The following is an 18868-nucleotide window of genomic DNA, read 5'->3' as shown; positions in this document are numbered from 1 at the left end:
TGCTGAGTATTTCCAGTTGGAAGCATGTTATGGAGTAAAGGAAACTGAGTTTTATCACTCAATACATGGTGAAATGAGTTGTAATTGAACTAAGGAGAAAAGACAACAGTATTTTTAGAGATGACAGAAACCTACCTCTTCTCCTGAATTTCAAAATCTTTCTCCTAATCTCTAACAAGAGGGAATGTGCCCCTCCAGGTTTCGGATTCAGCATCAAATATTGTGAAATCTGAATGTCCTCTAATGCTTTGCTGTTGGCAGGAGTATTGAAGGGCTAAGTCCAAAGTATAGAGAAATACATGTAAATACATACATATCTCTCAATACGGAGAAATTTGGATTTTTCTACATGAAGAGAAATGTTTGACTTAGCACACAAAAGCACAAACACACAACACTTCTGTATTCATAACAGCCCTTCTAAACAGAACAAAACAACAGAAAAAAGAGTTTCTTTTTCTAATGTATGCTGGTGCAAGTACCAGGTAGCTACCTGAAGAGGACCTGGGTTGAGCCAAATGGGCAGAGCCAAATTTTTTAGCTTGGCTGCTTTGGAGGAATGAATTAACGAGTAAATGCAGCAGTTGGACTGCTCCCTTCATTTCCTTTAATCAAGTGCTATGTTCATTTCAATGAAGGAACATACTTGTGGAAGTTTGTAGGTATTTAAGATGCTGTGCATGTGGATTGTATTTTGGGGGATGAGCCCTCCAACGATGGCCATGAGCTTGTGTTTCTGGCCACAATGGTAATTATAGCGACACCCTGTGAAAAGGAGATTCATAGTGCCATAAGCGCTCCCCATTGAATTCAAGAAATCTGGAAAGATGATGCGTCCCAGCGTCTTGTTGGATAAGAGGTTGGCATTCCTGTTGATCTCATTTATGGCAAACTCAAGAGCAAGAGCTTCATGGTATTTCCTGAAGAGCATACTGCAATGAGAGTTTCACCTGATTAAGGCACATGCAATGAACTCTTTCACCTATAGAAACTGTTGGAGTCATGCCATGTAACAGCAAAGCCCTCATACCATTAAAGGATCATGTTAATGTTTTGAATAAAATTTTGTTTTCCACGTTTTTTTTTAATCCTCTAAAATTCTCTCTTTGAGTGCTGTGATGAACTCACCAAATTTGATTTTATTTGCTGCAAGCTGATGTCAGCTTATCATATAGCATAGACTTTAAACATAGCTACCTAGATAAACAGACATTGCATCTGAATGTGTGTGTTATGTTTAGATAGTCCCTCCATTGAATCCTAATCCACGCTGTGACATGGTACATCCCAACCACAGGATGAACATTTCAGTGATGAATAGAGATTTATTTTGTGTTTGGCCAAGGTAACTGGGGAAGGATTTGAGCTGAGACAGGAATTGAATTCCTTTGGTTTCTTCTAGCTTCTTCTTATTTTAATTATTTATTTAAAAGATATTTATCCCAACTTTCCTCTGCTGGAGCACATGCCCTATGCAGCTTACAATTTAAGGAAAAAATATACACTGGATCAAAACAATAAATAATATCAGAAAAAATAAATAAAACCAATTTGAAAAGGGCAAAAACACTCAAGGATCTTCTATGAAAGCACAGGACGGAGACAAGCCATCACCCAAATGTCAGACAAAACAAAAAGGTTTTGAACCCTCACCGAAATGCCTTGGGGGGAGGGGTAGATCTTAATTCTCCCAGTAGGGGGTTCCTTAATTGTGGCACCACTACTGAGAAGGCTGACCCCTGTGCCACCATCCTCCTAACTTATACAACTATGAGAAATGTAGCAGAAAGTCGGCATGCCACAGAGATCTGGCAGTGGATTGAGATATGGGATTTTCAGCTTCATGAGTGTTGCTGCTCTTTCAGAGCTTGAGCACCCTGCCCTGGTTCTTTGCAACCAAATTATTAGGCTACAAAAGACGGTGCAGAACAAGTTGGAAACAAGATAGAACATGGATTAATTGACATGCATGAATATCTTCCCTTCCATAGGAATAATTTCAGGATGACTGGATTAGTTCTACTCTCAATCCAAATTTAGAAAGATTTATTGCAAACTGAAAGTAACAGATGTTGCGGAACAAGAGGACTTGACTTGAATAGGAATCTAGTCACACACAGAGAAACAGAGAAATGTAACAAAAATGTCAGGAGTAACTGAATAATGACTGTATACTGTATGTATGTATGTATGTATGTATGTATGTATGTATGTATGTATATTATTATTATTATTATTATTATTATTATTATTATTATTAATTTGTACCCCGCCTTTTTGCCCAACGGGCACACAAGGCAGCTAACAAACAATTTAAAAATACAACATGAAAAACAATTAAAAACAATTTACAGTAATTAAAAAGCTAAAAACAAAACAAACCCCGTGGATTTTCATATCAAAGCATGAACGCCAGCCAGTCTGTTAACAATTAAAAGCTTTTTGAAATAAAAAGGTCTTCAGTCCACGCCGAAACGTTAGCAACGAGGGAGCAGTTCTCAGTTCTAAGGGGAGGGTATTCCACAGTTCAGGGGCCACCACCGAGAAGGCCCTCTTCCTGGCTGCCACCCCTCTCACATGTCTTAGTGGCGGCACAGTCAAAAGGGCCCCCCAGATGATCTAAGAGCATGGGCCGGATTGTAGGGAAGGAGGCGGTTCCTCAAATACCCCGGACCCGAGCCGTAAAGGGCTTTAAAAGTCAAAACTAGCACCTTGAATTGGGCAGAACCGGCAACCAGTGTAGCCGCCGGAGCAACGGCTCGACAGAGTCAAACCGACGTGCTCCGGGAACCACACGAGCAGCCGCGTTCTGTACTAGTTGTAATTTCCGGACCGTCTTCAAAGGCAGCCCCACGTAGAGCCCCAGGTACGGTCGCAGCTGGTGAATCAGCCGAAGCTGAGCAAAGGCTCCCCTGGCCACAGCCGCCACCTGGGACTCCAGGAGCAGCTGTGGATCCAGGATCCCCCAAGCTGCGGACCTGCTCCTTCGGAGGGAGTGCAACCCCATTCAGAGCAGGACGATAGTCCAGCACCCGAGCTGTGGATTTCCGAACCAAGAGCACCTCTGTCTTATCCGGATTTAATTTCAGCTTGTTCGCCCATATCCAGTCCCTAACCGCTCCAGACAGCGATCCAGGACCCCAACCAGCTCCTCAGAATCAGGGGAAATTATTATTATTATTATTATTATTATTATTATTATTATTATATACTGCTTTTCAACAAAAGTTCACAAAGCAGTTTACAGTTTACAGAGAAAAATCAAATAACTAATATCTAAAAAATAACTATATTGTTTCTCCATTCAGATATTATCAGGGAGAGGATAGCTGAAATAACTACTTACAGAATGTAGGATGACCATTTTGGTCTGGTATTAAGGGGAAGTTCCCTGAGCTCTGCTTGTACGAAAGATGTAAATTCACCAATTACAAGACCATCTAAAGAATTAGTACCTTCAAGGAAGAACTGTGAAACCCTTCGAATGTCACAATTCATACTGACACTATGAGGCAGTTGCAGTAGCAAAGTTATCAGCAGTAATGGAATCAGCCTGCAGATCAGAAAGCCTTGGCCCCAGACATACTGGGCCCCCTTCATTGTGACATATGTGCCCATCAGCAGTGCTATTACTGCCATCAGCATTCTTGAAAGGTGCTATAAAATGGACCTCAAATCTGACAACAGTTACAGCTTCCCCACTACACAGACCCTGAAATTCCCTTCACTTACAGCTCTGCCTGTTTTCACTGAAACTCTCAGACATGTGAAGCCCAAATTGCTTTGAACCGGGTCTTTATAACCCACTATAGAAGAGAAGAAAGTGTCACCTTGCGTGTTGTTACAAACTTTGCAAGTGCCTTCTGCTAATCCTTGGCGTATTCACTACTTGACCGATTATGAAAATTGCAGGGTTGAGAATTGTTCTTCCCAAAGCACTTGAAGACCTGCCAGGCTGAAGTAAACATGTTGGATGGATCCACAGTCAAAAACTTCTCTGCACTGGGAAGGAAGTAAAGGTCTCCAGTGCATGTTGGGTATGAAGCAGAACATACTGAAAGAATAGCAACTAGCACAAGTGCTGTGGGTAAAAGGAAATTGTCAGTGACCAGAAGCTCAGATTTCCTCCCAAACCCATAAGTTTTTTTCTTTTTCTTGCATATTCTGAAGACATTGTGTGTGTCTGTGTGTGTGTTTTCAATTCCATTTGTCTTCATTATCAGGAGCAGTGATTTTCAACCTTTTTCACCTCGTGGCACAGGAGGTGGTGCAAGTCCGCGGAGACCCATAGGGGCCAGCGACCCTTACCCAGGGGTAAGGGGAAAATTTCCCCATGCTCTGGCTGAGCTAATTCTGGCACCTATCCTGCGCTGGATAGAGCACAAGCCTCTTTGCTTGCCTGCTCCATCACAGGATAGAATTGTGCTTAAGGCCCACGTGAAAGGTGGCTACTGGAGATGAAATCCCACTTGGCAACAAATCAACTGCAGATTAGAATCTTATTGTCAAACTCAGAAAGGACTGTTGTTTTAGTGGATCACATGCTGGAGTTGAACTGAGAAAATCCACATTCATATCTCAGCTTAGCCATGAAGACTTCTGAGTAACCAAAAGACTGTCAAAATTTGTCACACAAATTTCTCAGGCTTTGTGGGAATAAAAGAGAAGCTTGTGTACTACTCTGGGATCCTTAGGGTCAGATATCAATATAATAGAAATATCATTTGTGGGGACCCCAAGAGAAGATTTCCATTACCCACCCAGTATCCTCTTTCTAAATATGGATATTGATTATGATTACATGAGGTGCTTTGAATTAAGAAAGAAGAATCTAAATTTGTTGTGCTCATTAAGTTATAGCTCATAGTTATGCATTACTCAAAGTTATGCATGACTTTGCATGGAAAAATATGTTTCCCAATATATTCATCATCCCTATTATACAAAGATATAAACCTAATATATTCATATATGTGTGCATGCACATTCTGAATAAAAAATGCTAACAGATCTACAGGTGGAGCCTATTTATCTGCATTAGTTCCACACGATTAACAAAAAACGCCTTGTGCTAAATGCCATAGAGTTACACAAATTTGCTGCAGCCTGACACTTCTGGATGGATGGAAACTATGGCAGCTGTTCTCACTTCCCTCCTCTCCATACTCAGCCCTCCTGTTGCCAGCTGTCCTGCTTCTTTCACAGTTGGAATGGTGAGCTTGCTTGGGAAGCCTCTTCCTCTGTGTTCCAGGTGGCCTCCCATCAGAGCTGCACGTTCTCCTCCTGCTCTTCGCTGCTGCCACTCCTGCAGCCCAACCTGGCCACCATCATGGAAGCACCTCTGCCCCAGAGCATTCTGGGACATAGTCCAGCTCACTGCTCACCCTCACCTGTCTCTCCAAGGCTTTCCAAGGCTTGCTTGGGAAGGCTTGCTGGAGCAGGACAGCTTGCATCATCTGGGGGGAGGGAATTTGGCAAACACTCCCTGGGTTTTTTAAAGCAATCTCCAATACTCCCCCTCCTGCCTCCCTCTCCTGAGCCCTCCCCATTGCCAGCTGTTCCACTTCATTCACAGGTGGGATGCTGAGCATTTCAGAGTTCAGCCCTTTGCGTTTCTACTCAGAAGTAGTCAATGGGGTTTGCTCCCAGGAAAGTGTAGAGAGGATTGTAAGTTATATCTCATGCTTTGCTTGGTGGTAATGCTTGCTTGTGTTGGTGATTGCCTGCATCATCTTGGGGGGGGGGGGGAGATTTGGCAAACATTCCCTGGGCTTTTTAAAGCAATCCCCTCTGTCCACTGTGTGTGTGTGAGTGTGTGAGATTGAGAGAGAGTGCGCTCCACCTTGCTGCATGTGTTCTGGTTACGCAGGGTTTTCCGCTACCCTCTTCAGCCTCTTTGCTGGCTCAGGGGCTCCAGGAATGTTACTGTTCCTTCGAAAGGGGAACCTCTTCCATGGCTCCAGGGCTATTCCCTGCCTGGGTGAGGCAAAGCCTTTTTGCAGTGTTTTGGGCTGCCTGGAAACAGTGCAGGAAATGACAGGAAGACAGGAAATGTCTTCATCCTACCATGAGCTGTATGGAGTTTGAGAACAGAAGAGGCAATGAGGATGTAGGAAAGGAGAATCATAGAGGAAGTCACAACAAGAATACACCCGGAGACAGTGAAGGTCACCAACTGGCTGACAAAAATGTCAGAGCAAGAGAGGCGCTGTATAGGTGGGATATCACAGAAGAAGTGGTCGATTTCATTAGAGTGACAGAACATTAGGGAAAAGACTGATGCCGTGTTGACAATAGAATTAAAGTGCCCAGTCTTAGAAAAGGACTCTGAATTTCGTGCCTTACTTGCCACAGATAGTATGAATAATTTTAAGGAATTTTTAACACATTCTGGGGAAGCATTTAATTTAGTGGCCACTTTCCAGGAATTGATAAATGAGTTGAAACAGCATCTTAAGGTTAAAATATATCCTACCTCACAGCAGCACTATCCAACATCTAAAGGTTGGTTTGATAGAGATTGTGTTATAGCAAAAAAAGGATTATATAATAACTATAAACTCTATAAATCTGACCCAGGCCCAAAGGCCGCTCATGATCTTCTTGTTCAAAAAAAACTATACAAGAAGCTGTTAAAGCAAAAGAAAAAGGAGGCATTGAAAGAAAGTTGGTTGGGCCTGATTCAAGCAGCTAAACTCAAGAACGCGGCTTGTTTTGGAAACTGGTAAAGATATCCCCCAGTTGTGGGCCTACATCTTTAGACTGTCATATTCATCCTGGGACTTGGGAGCAACATTTTTATGACCTCTATAGAGACTCTAATGTAGTGCACAATGATTTGAATTTTGTAGGGATTCCACCCTGGCCTCCAGTTACTGTAACAGAAATCCATGAATTAGCTGCTCAGATGAAATCAGGTAAAGCACCAGGTGGAGACTTGATCCCACCTGAAGCAGTAAAGAACAATCTTGGTTTCTGGGGCCCAGTTTTAGCTTCATTATTCTCGTATATTGATAAAACGGGTCAAATTCCTGAAGACTGGGGTGCTGCTATTATAGTTCCAATTTTTAAGAAAGGTAATAGAGAAGACCCTGCAAATTATAGACCTATTAGTCTTTTAAGTATGGTTAGTAAACTTTATACGCGCCATCTCCATAGAAGGCTTAAAGACTGGTTAGAACAAGAGGAAATACTTGCAGAAGGCGGGGTTTAGAGAGGGCCATACTACTATTGATCAATGTCTGGTGCTACAACATCTCGTTGAAAAATATAGTTCTAATAAAGTAATCTCTCTTTATGCAGCCTTTATTGATTTGAAGGCAGCTTTTGATTCTATCTTGAGAGTTAAGCTATGGGAAAAACTAGAGGCCTCTAACATTGACAGACACTTGTTTTTTCTTATTCAAGCTCTCCATAGGAACACGACTCTTAAGGTGAGATGTAGAACTCAGGGCCACCTTACAAATGCTGTTCCAACCCAAAAAGGGGTAAAACAAGGCTGCATCCTGGCCCCTCTTTTATTTAATTTTTATATTAACTCCTTGGTGGGCCATTTAAACAGCATGGATTTACATCCCGTGGAATTGCAGGGAGATTTATAAATGTCCTGCTATATGCTGATGATGCAGCTGTTTTGTCAAGAACCCCTATCGGGCTTTGGAGAGCATTGCGAAAGTTGTCATATTACTGCAAGGAGAACCAGTTAATGATCAACTATCAAAAAACTAAGATCATGATTTTTGCTAAGAGGCCTAAGTTGTGGACATGGACTATAAATCACCATAGGATAGAGCAGGTGTCCTTCTTCAAATACCTGGGAGTGGTAATACATTCAAGTGGCTCTAGAAAAGCGCATGGAGATTATGTGGCCTTAAATGCCCAAATGACCTCTTCGGCCATTATTCAATATATGAAAACGAAAGGAGGGCATTATCTCCCTGCTGCTCTCAGGTTATTTCAAGCAAAGACACTGGCTCAGTTATTGTATGGTTCCCAACTTGGGCCACCCCCAAATATTAAGACACTGGAGAGGGTGCAATCAAAGTTCCTGAGGGCAGTACTGGAGGTCCCAAGAGGGATATGTAATGTCAAGCTGTGCCTGGAGTCAGGCCAGATTAAAATAGAGGCTAAGATCTGGCTAGCTATTCTTTTATACTGGCTTAAACTCCAGTATTTACCAGCTGGTCTTGCTCCCTTAGTCCTGTATGATACCCATAGGTCCAGCTGGATACACTCAATAGAACAGAAATTAGCTGTTCTAGGCTTTTCTGTAGTAATTTTGTTAGATATGGGTTATGAAAGGGCGAAGGCAGCCATCAAACAACGTATCTTGGATACAGAAAGGCAAAATGACATTTCTATTGTCTCTGAATTCTATGGCAGGGAAGATCATAAGTATATTGTTGATGTCCCACATTACCTTGCCCAGCTGGAGAACTATAAGTATAGAAGAGCCTTTACATTGGCTCGCCTTAGAGGACTCCCCTCAGCAGTGTTAGAGGGATGATATAAAAGGATACCTTGGACCCAACGACTATGCCCCTGTGGATCAGAAGATGTTGAAACTATCGAGCATATACTTTTTCATTGTTCCTTTTATAGGGACATTCGTGTTACTCTTATTATACCATTGCTGACCCATTTTAGGGGATGTACACAACAACAATATATGAATTTGTTGCTGTGTGGTGCAAATCCAGGTATCACTTTTAATGTTGCGAAATTTTTTGCTTCAGCGATGCGCATTAGGACATTGATATTGAAAGTGGACTGAATTTAGTAGAGTTGCTGCCTACAATGGATAGTTGCCTCTGAGAATGGGGGTTGGGTTTGGGTTTATTGAAGATTGAGATTTTTTAGCTTGATGTTTTAATTGAATTTTTATTCCTTGTGTAATGTTTTTAAGTGTATGGTTTTGCATTTTATGTACTGGTCGCTGACCGTAATAAATGAATGATGATGATGAAGTGCCCAGAATCATGTCCATGCCTTTGGAGGTTAATGAGATCCAGAGAGTGTTGAACTTGTCTGTAATTGCTTCAGGGGACTATTGTGATTTGAGAAGAACTACACATTACACTGAAGATGCAGAACCGAACAATCAGTGTGTCCTCCCTGCATCCCCCAGTTGCGTGTTGCTAAAGCAGTCACATTCCACTGCTTGCCCCCAAAGGAACTGAGGATTTGTACGGATTCCAAATGAACACATTCAAATCCTTCTCAAATTGACCAAGTAATGTAATGACTGCTGAGGGGAGGGGAGTGGAATGGGCCGGGGTGGTGGCAACAAGATGAACAGATTGGGCTCAGGAAAGGGGGTAGGATTGGCTTGCCATATCCCATCCCCCTTCCCAGATTTATTTTGCCAACATGGATAAACTCAGGCTTGCGCAAATGAATTGGTTGGCCTAAGTTCAAGTAGACACTGGCTGGGGCTTTCCCCGTGGCAAAGGGGTGAATGTCCCCTTACCTCAAGGAGACCTCCAACATGCAAAATTCCCCTGCAAGATGCCCCTCAAGCTGCAATGGTGCCACTGCATTGGCACAGGGGAATTGGCCCTGAACTGGGCTGTTTGGATCCTATGGTCTTTTGTTGCGGCTAAGAGAATTCTATTTAAGAGAAAACTGTTTACAAAAGGCATTGAAAGATGATAAATGTTGGAGTATTTGATTCTTTTTTTTCTTGAATTGTTCTACAATTTTTCTGAAAACCAGAAAACTGAACATTTACAACCATTACCGCCCAATCCTATCACCCACCATTGTACTCGATGCAGCATGTGCTGCATTTAATGGTGGGGAAGGGCTAGAACAGGAGCCAGAAGGCCAACCAGAGGTAATTAATAAAAGTTCTATTTACCTCTGGGAAGGGCTTCCGGTTGCCTCTGGGTCTCTTTGGACTACTCCATAACTCCCCAATGACAACAAAGTTTGCCAACACGACTTCTACTGTATGCTGCAGGGGCATTTGGGCTTGTTGAGGCCTCCTTGGGGTAAGGGAATACTTGTTCCCTTGCCCCAGGGGATGTCTCAACAGCTGACATGGGTCAACTTGAACCTGCGTTAGCTCCATAGTCCGGGAAGGGGGTTAGGTTTTTGTGGGTGCCGAACCCACCCCCTTTCTAGGCCCAATCTGTCCTCTTCCTCACCCTGTCACCTTCCTGTTCTGCCCGCCCCACCCCATTCCACCCTCCCTTCAATCCTCCTAACCCTTACGCAAACTTACCAGTGGCAGCGGGTGTCCACTCCTTGTTCTTACACAAACCCAGCCACTCATGACTTGAGGCTTTGGCACTGTCATGGTTGCAGCAGCCATAAAACTATGCTGTTAGAACACTCTTTCCAGTGGTGTAAATGGCCCTTAGGATTGTGCTGTCAGTGTGTTTGAATGCGGCTGGGCAGGTTTGAGTGGGAGGTGGCCAGATGAAAGTAAGATGACAGTAGTGTTAGGATGTTCCTGAATCACTGCACTGCGCTCCCCTCCCCATGCTTTCAGCAAAAGCAGCCAGGTGGACAAGGAGGAGTTAGTGGTGGCAGGAGGGTATGCACCTGCTAACACACCTGCAAACAAGAAAGGGGGGACAAAATTTGGGTGGAGTTTCAGCTGGCACTTAAACTAGAGGCAGGTGTCAGTGCCAATGCTGACGAGACAGATTTGCAAGGTTTCAGGCAGCAAGTCTGCTTGCTTCACTCCAATCGCATTAATAGCTGTGATTTACTATGTAGTACTGCAGCATTGTCCCATACAAATGTGATCCCTGACTGGGTAAGATCGCCTGAGTGAATCATGTAGTTAGGCCAAAGAAGAAATTGACTGAGCAGCAAAAGCCAGAGGAAACGATGGAGCTGAACACAATTTTTAAACGGTGAATATTTCCACATAAAGTATAAAAAAAAAGAAAAAAAAGAAATGCCATATTTTTATCATTGTTACTTTCAGTCTGAAATTTGGCAATTCTATCAGAGCTCTAATTCTACTGCACTCCATCCCATTAAGGCAGTTCCTGCCCCATGTCTGGTAAACCAGCATTCGAACGCACAATGGCCTCTTCCCATTCAAGAGCTGCAGTTAGAAATGGCGAGATTCAGCATTACCTATGTCAAGGTCACTGGATTCAGCTATAAATTCCAGGAGAAGCATCTGTGCTGAGCGTTAATCAGACAGGTCTTAACTATTCCAACCTCTGTAGATTCAAAATTAAAGACAGTGACTGTAATCCAGAGAAATTTATAACTTTTTGTACCAAGAGGGATGTAATTATTAATAATAAAAATATAGCACCATCAATGTGCATGGTACTTTACATTAGAAGAGAAGTCCTTGCTCTGAGGAGCTCACAAACTCAATAAGCACAAGGGACTTGACTGAGGAAGGGGACCGAGGAAACATCCTGTTTTGGACATCTTTTTCTCAAACAGCTATTTCATTCCAAACCACTTTGTGAATTATTTCTGAAATGTGGGACACTTTCAAAAGTGCCAGGTGGTGCCAGGGTGGTGTAGTGGTTTGGGAGGTGGACTTAGACCTGAATGATCCAGGTTCAATTCCCCCCTCAGCCATAAAGCTTCCTGGGTGATCTTGGGCCAGTCACTTTCTCTCAGCCTCACCTACCTCACAGGGTTGTTGTGAGGACAAGAAAGAGGGGAGGAGCAGCTGTGTAAACCGCTCTGAGCTCTTTGGAGGAAGGGCGGTATAAAAATGTGAAAAATAAATAAATAAATAAAAGTGGGTTGTATCACAAACATCTTCTGCTCCAAGAGTAAAGCTTGAAAGTTCCACAAGGCAGGCAGAAGCATGTTTAATATAGCTAATATAGAGAACTGAGTCTTGGCTTCACAATATTGAAGCAGAAAACCCACAATCATTTGGATTCTGTGAATGTAGCTTTATGCCCTACCCATGGCTTTCCGGAGTGCCCCTTGCACATCCTTGTTTCTCAAGCTATAGATGATTGGATTGAGCATTGGTGTGAGAATCCCGTATAGCACAGACAAAATCCGATCCTGCTGCTGGAAGTATGTGGAGTTGGGATGGATGTATGTGAAGATGATGGTGCCAAAGTAGATGTTGACCACAGTCAGGTGAGAAGCACAGGTAGAAAAGGCCTTGAGACGCCCTTCCTTGGTGCGGATCCTGACAATGGCCAAAACTATATAGACGTACGACATCAGAGTAACCAGAAATGAACCCATGATCACACCTCCACCCACCACAAAGGTCGCAATTTGATTGGCCTGAGTGTCAGAACAGGAGAGCTGAAACAGGGGTAGGATGTCACAAAAGAAGTGTTGGATGACATTGTCCCAGCAGAAAGACAAAAGGGACATCATGCCAGAGTGCACACCAGAGTTAGCCAAGCCCAGAATTCAGGCAGATGCTGCCAGCCACACACACGTTTTGGGGTTCATGAATACACCAACATACATGAATACATACATGAATATGGTTCATGAATACACCATAGTGCAGTGGGTGGCAAATGGCAGCATACCGGTCATATGCCATCACACCCAGCAGGAGGCATTCAATGCCACCAAAGGAGATGAAGAAATACATTTGGGAGAAGCAACCAGCAAGGGAGATTCGCTTGTCCTGAGAGAGATAACTTATCAGCATCTTGGGAACAGTGGAAGATGTGAACCCAATGTCCACAACAGAGAGATTACCCAGAAAGAAATACATGGGGTTGTGCAGTCTGCTGTCCAAAGCGGTGATGAGGAGAATGAGAGTGTTTCCACCTAGGGCCACCAAGTAGCAAAGGAGAAAGAGACCAAAGAGAATGAGTTGGACCTCTGGGTCGCTGGAGAGCCCCAGGAGTATAAATTCAGTAACAGCTGTGCCATTCTGCACCATCGGATGTAGGGGCTCCATCTGTGAGGGAATATTAAATGGAATATTTGTCAAAAGGTGGCACATGGAATAGAGGGTTTAGCCACACAAATACAAGCATGAGAACAGTCAAAGCACAACAGCAGTTTTTTTCTTCCAATCCCTAGAAAGCATTTGTGCTGCCTTCCATTCTTTGCTTTCTCTTTCTCTTTCCAGCTTCCTCCTCCTAATGAACTCTCAGAAACTCACATAATTTATATACCTTTAACTTTTCAGCTTTCATAAACTCCAGCCTTAACTTTTCAGCTTTCATAAACTCCAGTTCCCAGGACAATGGGAATATCTGATCCAACCCCATTATCATGGAATTCAGTGGGGGTTTAGCCTACCTCCGCATCTGAACTCGATTCGCTGCTGACACTAAAAATGCTTTTCTCCAACCTCTGCACATGAAGTATTTCTAAGCACATCATCTTCCCTTCTGATTGTAACAGTGTTGTATCAGGGCAGGGGTAACTCCAGTGTTACAACCAGAGACAGAATTTGGATGCACAGATAAAGCTAAATATAACACAGAACATTTTTAACAGATTCAGATGAAACAGTGTTTATTCTTTATACTTATTTTATCTCTCCCCCCTTGGGGCAAATAGCCCTTACTCTGCCATGTCCCAGAAAACCCTCTTATCATTGCATCATCAATAGATCAAGGCAAGGAAAATTCCAGTTCTAGAACCATATACTGTATTAAAGGGAGTCAGGGAGGCTGTGGGGGGCAGGCACTGGATCCTATCCCCCTTTTCTGCAGCCTCCCCACCCCCTTTTCTCCCTAAACTTCCACTAGTGAAATTGCTAGTCTGAGGAAACCCACTGAGGAGCAGGAGGCTTACAAAAGTGTCAGGGGATTTAAACTCCTTTTGCCTCTGAAGCCTCCAGATTTGTCCTCCCCCACTGGAAACAGTGTGCCCATTTTTGGCGTGGCTGCACCAGTGGGGGGGGGGGATAAGAATAGAATTGGACTCTAAATGGTGCAGTTTAAATGAAATGAATTATTACACTCCCCAGAACTTGATAGAGATACATATTGGAACAAGTATACAATGCTTACACATTCAAGATGACTTTGGGCCCCATCCCATTCAATTTTTCAGTGCTGGTGTAGCTGTGCCAATGGGGCGTGCACTGCATCCTGTGATGGGGAGGCAGTCACAGAGGCCTCCTCAAGGTCTGGGAACATTTGTTCCTTTACCTCAGAGCTGCATTGTGGCAGTACCAGTGCTGGAAAGTTAGAATGGATTGGGCCCACAGAGATTTGCTTTCTGCCTCTGGTAGCCCAAGCCTATGCAAGTCTACTCAGGAGTAAGTCTCATTCTAGTTGATGGGGCTTACTCCCAGGAATGTGTGGATTGAACTGAAGCCTGAAATATGGGTTTGGGGACTTGTAATGGCTATTGATGGATATATTTTTCATGAATGTATCTGAACTTTAGCTAGTGGCTGTCTCCACTGAACGTTACATAAGAACATAAGAACAGCCCCACTGGATCAGGCCATAGGCCCATCTAGTCCAGCTTCCTGTATCTCACAGCGGCACACCAAATGCCCCAGGGAGCACACCAGATAACAAGAGACCTCATCCTGGTGCCCTCCCCTACATCTGGCATTCTGACTTAACCCATTTCTAAAATCAGGAGGTTGCGCATACACATCATGGCTTGTACCCCATAATGGATTTTTCCTCCAGAAACTTGTCCAATCCCCTTTTAAAGGCGTCTAGGCTAGACGACAGCACCACATCCTGTGGCAAGGAGTTCCACAGACCGACCACACGCTGAGTAAAGAAATATTTTCTTTTGTCTGTCCTAACCCGCCCAACACTCAATTTTAGTGGATGTCCCCTGGTTCTGGTATTATGTGAGAGTGTAAAGAGCGTCTCCCTATCCACTCTGTCCATTCCCTGCATAATTTTGTATGTCTCAATCATGTCCCCCCTCAAGCGCCTCTTTTCTAGGCTGAAGAGGCCCAAACGCCGTAGCCTTTCCTCATAAGGAAGGTTCCCCAGCCCCGTAATCATCTTAGTCGCTCTCTTTTGCACCTTTTCCATTTCCACTATGTCTTTATTGAGATGCGGTGACCAGAACTGGACACAATACTCCAGGTGTGGCCTTACCATAGATTTGTACAACGGCATTATAATACTAACCGTTTTGTTCTCAATACCCTTCCTAATGATCCCAAGCATAGAATTGGCCTTCTTCACTGCCGCCGCACATTGGGTCGACACTTTCATCGACCTGTCCACCACCACCCCAAGATCTCTCTCCTGATCTGTCACAGACAGCTCAGAACCCATCAGCCTATATGTGAAGTTTTGATTTTTTGCCCCAATGTGCATGACTTTACACTTACTGACATTGAAGCGCATCTGCCATTTTGCTGCCCATTCTGCCAGTCTGGAGAGATCCTTCTGGAGCTCCTCACAATCACTTCTGGTCTTTACCACTCGGAAAAGTTTGGTGTCGTCTGCAAACTTAGCCACTTCACTGCTCAACTCTGTCTCCAGGTCATTTATGAAGAGGTTGAAAAGCACCGGTCCCAGGACAGATCCTTGGGGCACACCGCTTTTCACCTCTCTCCTTTGTGAAAATTGCCCATTGACACCCACTCTCTGCTTCCTGGCCTCCAACCAGTTCTCATACCACAAGAGGACCTGTCCTCTAATTCCCTGACTGTGGAGTTTTTTCAGTAGCCTTTGGTGAGGGACCGTGTCAAACGCCTTCTGAAAGTCCAGATATATAATGTCCACGGGTTCTCCTGCATCCACATGCCTGTTGACCTTTTCAAAGAATTCTATAAGGTTCGTGAGGCAAGACTTACCCTTACAGAAGCCATGCTGACTCTCCCTCAGCAGGGCCTGTTCGTCTATGTGTTTTGAGATCCTATCTTTGATGAGGCATTCCACCATCTTACCCGGTATGGATGTTAGGCTAACCGGCCTATAGTTTCCCGGGTCCCCCCTCTTTCCCTTTTTAAAAATAGGCTTGACATTTGCTATCCTCCAATCTTCTGGCACCATGGCCGTTTTGAGGGACAAGTTGCATACCTTAGTCAAGAGGTCTGCAACTTCATTCTTCAATTCCTTAATAACCCTTGGGTGGATGCCATCAGGGCCCGGTGACTTATTGATCTTTAATTTATCAATGAGGTCTGAAACATCTTCTCTTTTAACCTCTATCTAACTTAACTCCTCGGTCGGGAGGGGCCGTTCGGGCAGCGGTATCTACCCGAGGTCTTCTGCTGTGAAGACAGATGCAAAGAACTCATTTAATTTCTCTGCCATCTCTAAGTCTCCTTTTATCCCCCCTTTCCCTCCCTCACCACCCAGAGGGCCAACCGCTTCTCTGGCGGGTTTCCTGCTTCTAACATATTTGAAGAAGCTTTTATTATTCCCCTTAATGTTGCTGGCCATGCGTTCCTCATAGTCTCTCTTGGCCTCCCATATCACCTTCTTACATTTCTTTTGCCACAGTTTGTGTTCCTTTTTATTCTCCTCATTAGGGCAAGACTTCCATTTACGGAAGGAAGCTTCCTTGCCCTTCACAGCCTCTCTAACTTGGCTGGTTAGCCATGCGGGCACCCTCCTGGATTTAGTGGAACCCTTCTTTCTTTGCGGTATACACCTCTGCTGGGCCTCTATTACTGTTGTTTTAAGCAGCCTCCATGCACTCTGGAGAGACTGGACTCTTTTTACCCTCCCTTTCAACCTCCTTCTAACCAGCCTCCTCATTTGAGGGAAGTCCGCCCGTCGGAAGTCAAGGGTTTTTGTGAGAGATTTGCCTGGTTTTCTTCCCCCAACGTGCACGTCAAAACGGATCGCAGCATGATCACTGTTCCCCAATGGCTCAGTAACGTTTACATCTCTAACCAGGTCCTGCGTACCGCACAATATTAAATCCAGAGTCACCTGTCCTCTGGTGGGCTCCGTGACTAGCTGCTCTAAGCCACAGTCATTTAGCATGTCAAGAAATCCGGTTTCCTTATCGTGACCAGAACACAAATTGACCCAGTCAATATGAGGATAATTGAAGTCCCCCATGATTACAACCCTGTCCCTCCTTGTCACCTCCCTGATCTGTTTCCTCATTTCAAGGTCCCCATCAGATTTCTGGTCTGGAGGACGATAGCATGCCCCCAGTATTACATCGCTGCACAAGCCTGGTAATTTAACCCACAGAGATTCTACGGTGGAGTCGGACCCACCTTCAATCTCTACTTTGCTGGATTCTATCCCTTCCTTAACATAAAGGGCCACCCCACCTCCAACACGCCCCTGCCTGTCCCTCCTGTAGAGTTTATAGCCCGGGATTGCGGTATCCCACTGATTCTCCGCATTCCACCAGGTTTCCATTATGCCCACTATGTCAATATTTTCCCTTGTCACCAGACATTCCAGTTCTCCCACCTTTGCTCGTAGACTTCGGGCATTCGCATAAAAGCATTTATACACGGAATGCCCCAGGATGGGCTGCTTATTTGCTCCTTTGTCCCCGCATCCTCTCATTGTGCCAAACCGTCTATCACATCCCATCACCCTACCTTTCCCAATTTCTTCTCCTACCCTGCCTTTGTCTTGTTGTTCTCTAACCTCCCCATCCTCATCCCATAGGGATGAGGAGTCCCGAACTGGATGCCCCTCGGCTCCTGTCGGCCTTCCCCCAGGGATCAGTTTAAAAGCTGCTCTGCCACCTTTTTAATGTTATGCGCCAGCAGTCTGGTTCCATTCTGGTTCAAATGGAGCCCGTCCCTCTTGTACAGGCCCCGCTTGTCCCAAAACGTTCCCCAGTGCCTAACGAATCTAAACCCCTCCTCCCTACACCACCGTCTCATCCACGCATTGAGACCCCTGATCTCCGCCTGCCTAGCTGGCCCTGCACGTGGAACACGTAGCACTTCAGAGAACGCTACCTTTGAGGTCCTGGCTTTCAGCTTCCTGCCTCCAGGACCTCCCAGATACACTTGCCCACGTCGTTGGTGCCGACATGCACCACAGCCGCTACCTCTCCCCCAGCACTGTCTACTAACCTGTCTAGATGAGAAGTGATGTCCGCAAACTTCGCACCAGGCTGGCAAGTCACCACGCGGTCCTCACATCCGTCGCAAACCCCCCTCTCTATGTTTCTAATAATCGAATCCCCCACTACAAGAAGCCCCCGACCCCCCTCCCGCCGAGGAGTATCCTGAGTGCGCTCGGATACGGGCCCATCCCCTGGAGAAGGGATCCCTCCTAGGGGATTGTTTCCCTCCTCTCCAGGATGACGTCCTCCAGTCCTGAGACTTCCCACCCGGGCAGCCGAGGAGCTGCACGCCTGAGGTTGGGATGAAGCCTGATCGTCCCCGGAAGTCTCCCCACGGTCCTCCTCTGGCTGCCTGCGCTTCTCCAGGTCGGCCACCAAGGCTTCAAGGGAGCAGACGCGTTCCCTGAGACCCTGGAGCTCCTTGCACCGAGGACACACCCATGACTTATGCCCCAGAGGCATATAATCATACATGTGGCACTCGATGCAGAACACTGGATAGCCCCCACCCTACTGCTGGCTGTCTGACTGCATAGCTTTTTTCTTGTTGTTGTTGTTGTTGTTTTATTTAGGGGTCCTTTTAAAAACTGTACACTGGATAGCAGCCCTTTTCTTAAGGGAAGAGGAAGGGCAGTGTATGGGGCCCTGGCCTCCTCGCCCTGCTGCTGAACTCGCCCAGATGCTAAACTCTCGTGCCTTACCTGGCACTTAGTTCCCGAGGCACTGGGTTCCCAGAGGCCACACACGTCTGCAGAGAGCCTCACGCGATGGCCCGCCTAGCTTTATACTCCTGGCTGGCTCCTCCTCCCTCCTTCCTTCCTGATTGAAAGGGGGCTGGCCTTCCCAGGTGAGTTTACAAAAGCTCAGGAAGGCAAACGGCTGCTGATGGGCGTGACCTACTCTGCAGGCTCCTGAATGAACTGCTTGGATTAGCCTAATGGGGCTCTTAATGGGTTGGGAATTG

The 18868-nt window shown here is 45.1% G+C and overlaps 1 protein-coding gene across 1 annotated transcript; it reads right to left on the bottom strand.

Moving 5' to 3' along the window:
• Window positions 1–11886: 11886 nt before the first annotated feature.
• Window positions 11887–12871, bottom strand: LOC136653149 (olfactory receptor 5B12-like). The gene is given in 2 exon segments (XM_066630067.1): window positions 11887–12418; window positions 12462–12871. Coding segments are annotated over 2 exon segments (942 nt in total).
• Window positions 12872–18868: the final 5997 nt, after the last annotated feature.

Source organism: Tiliqua scincoides, chromosome 5, assembly GCF_035046505.1.
Source record: "Tiliqua scincoides isolate rTilSci1 chromosome 5, rTilSci1.hap2, whole genome shotgun sequence".
Lineage (NCBI taxonomy): Eukaryota > Metazoa > Chordata > Lepidosauria > Squamata > Scincidae > Tiliqua > Tiliqua scincoides.
The sequence above is the reverse complement of the archived record's forward strand: the minus strand, read 5'-3'. Positions and strand labels throughout refer to the sequence as shown.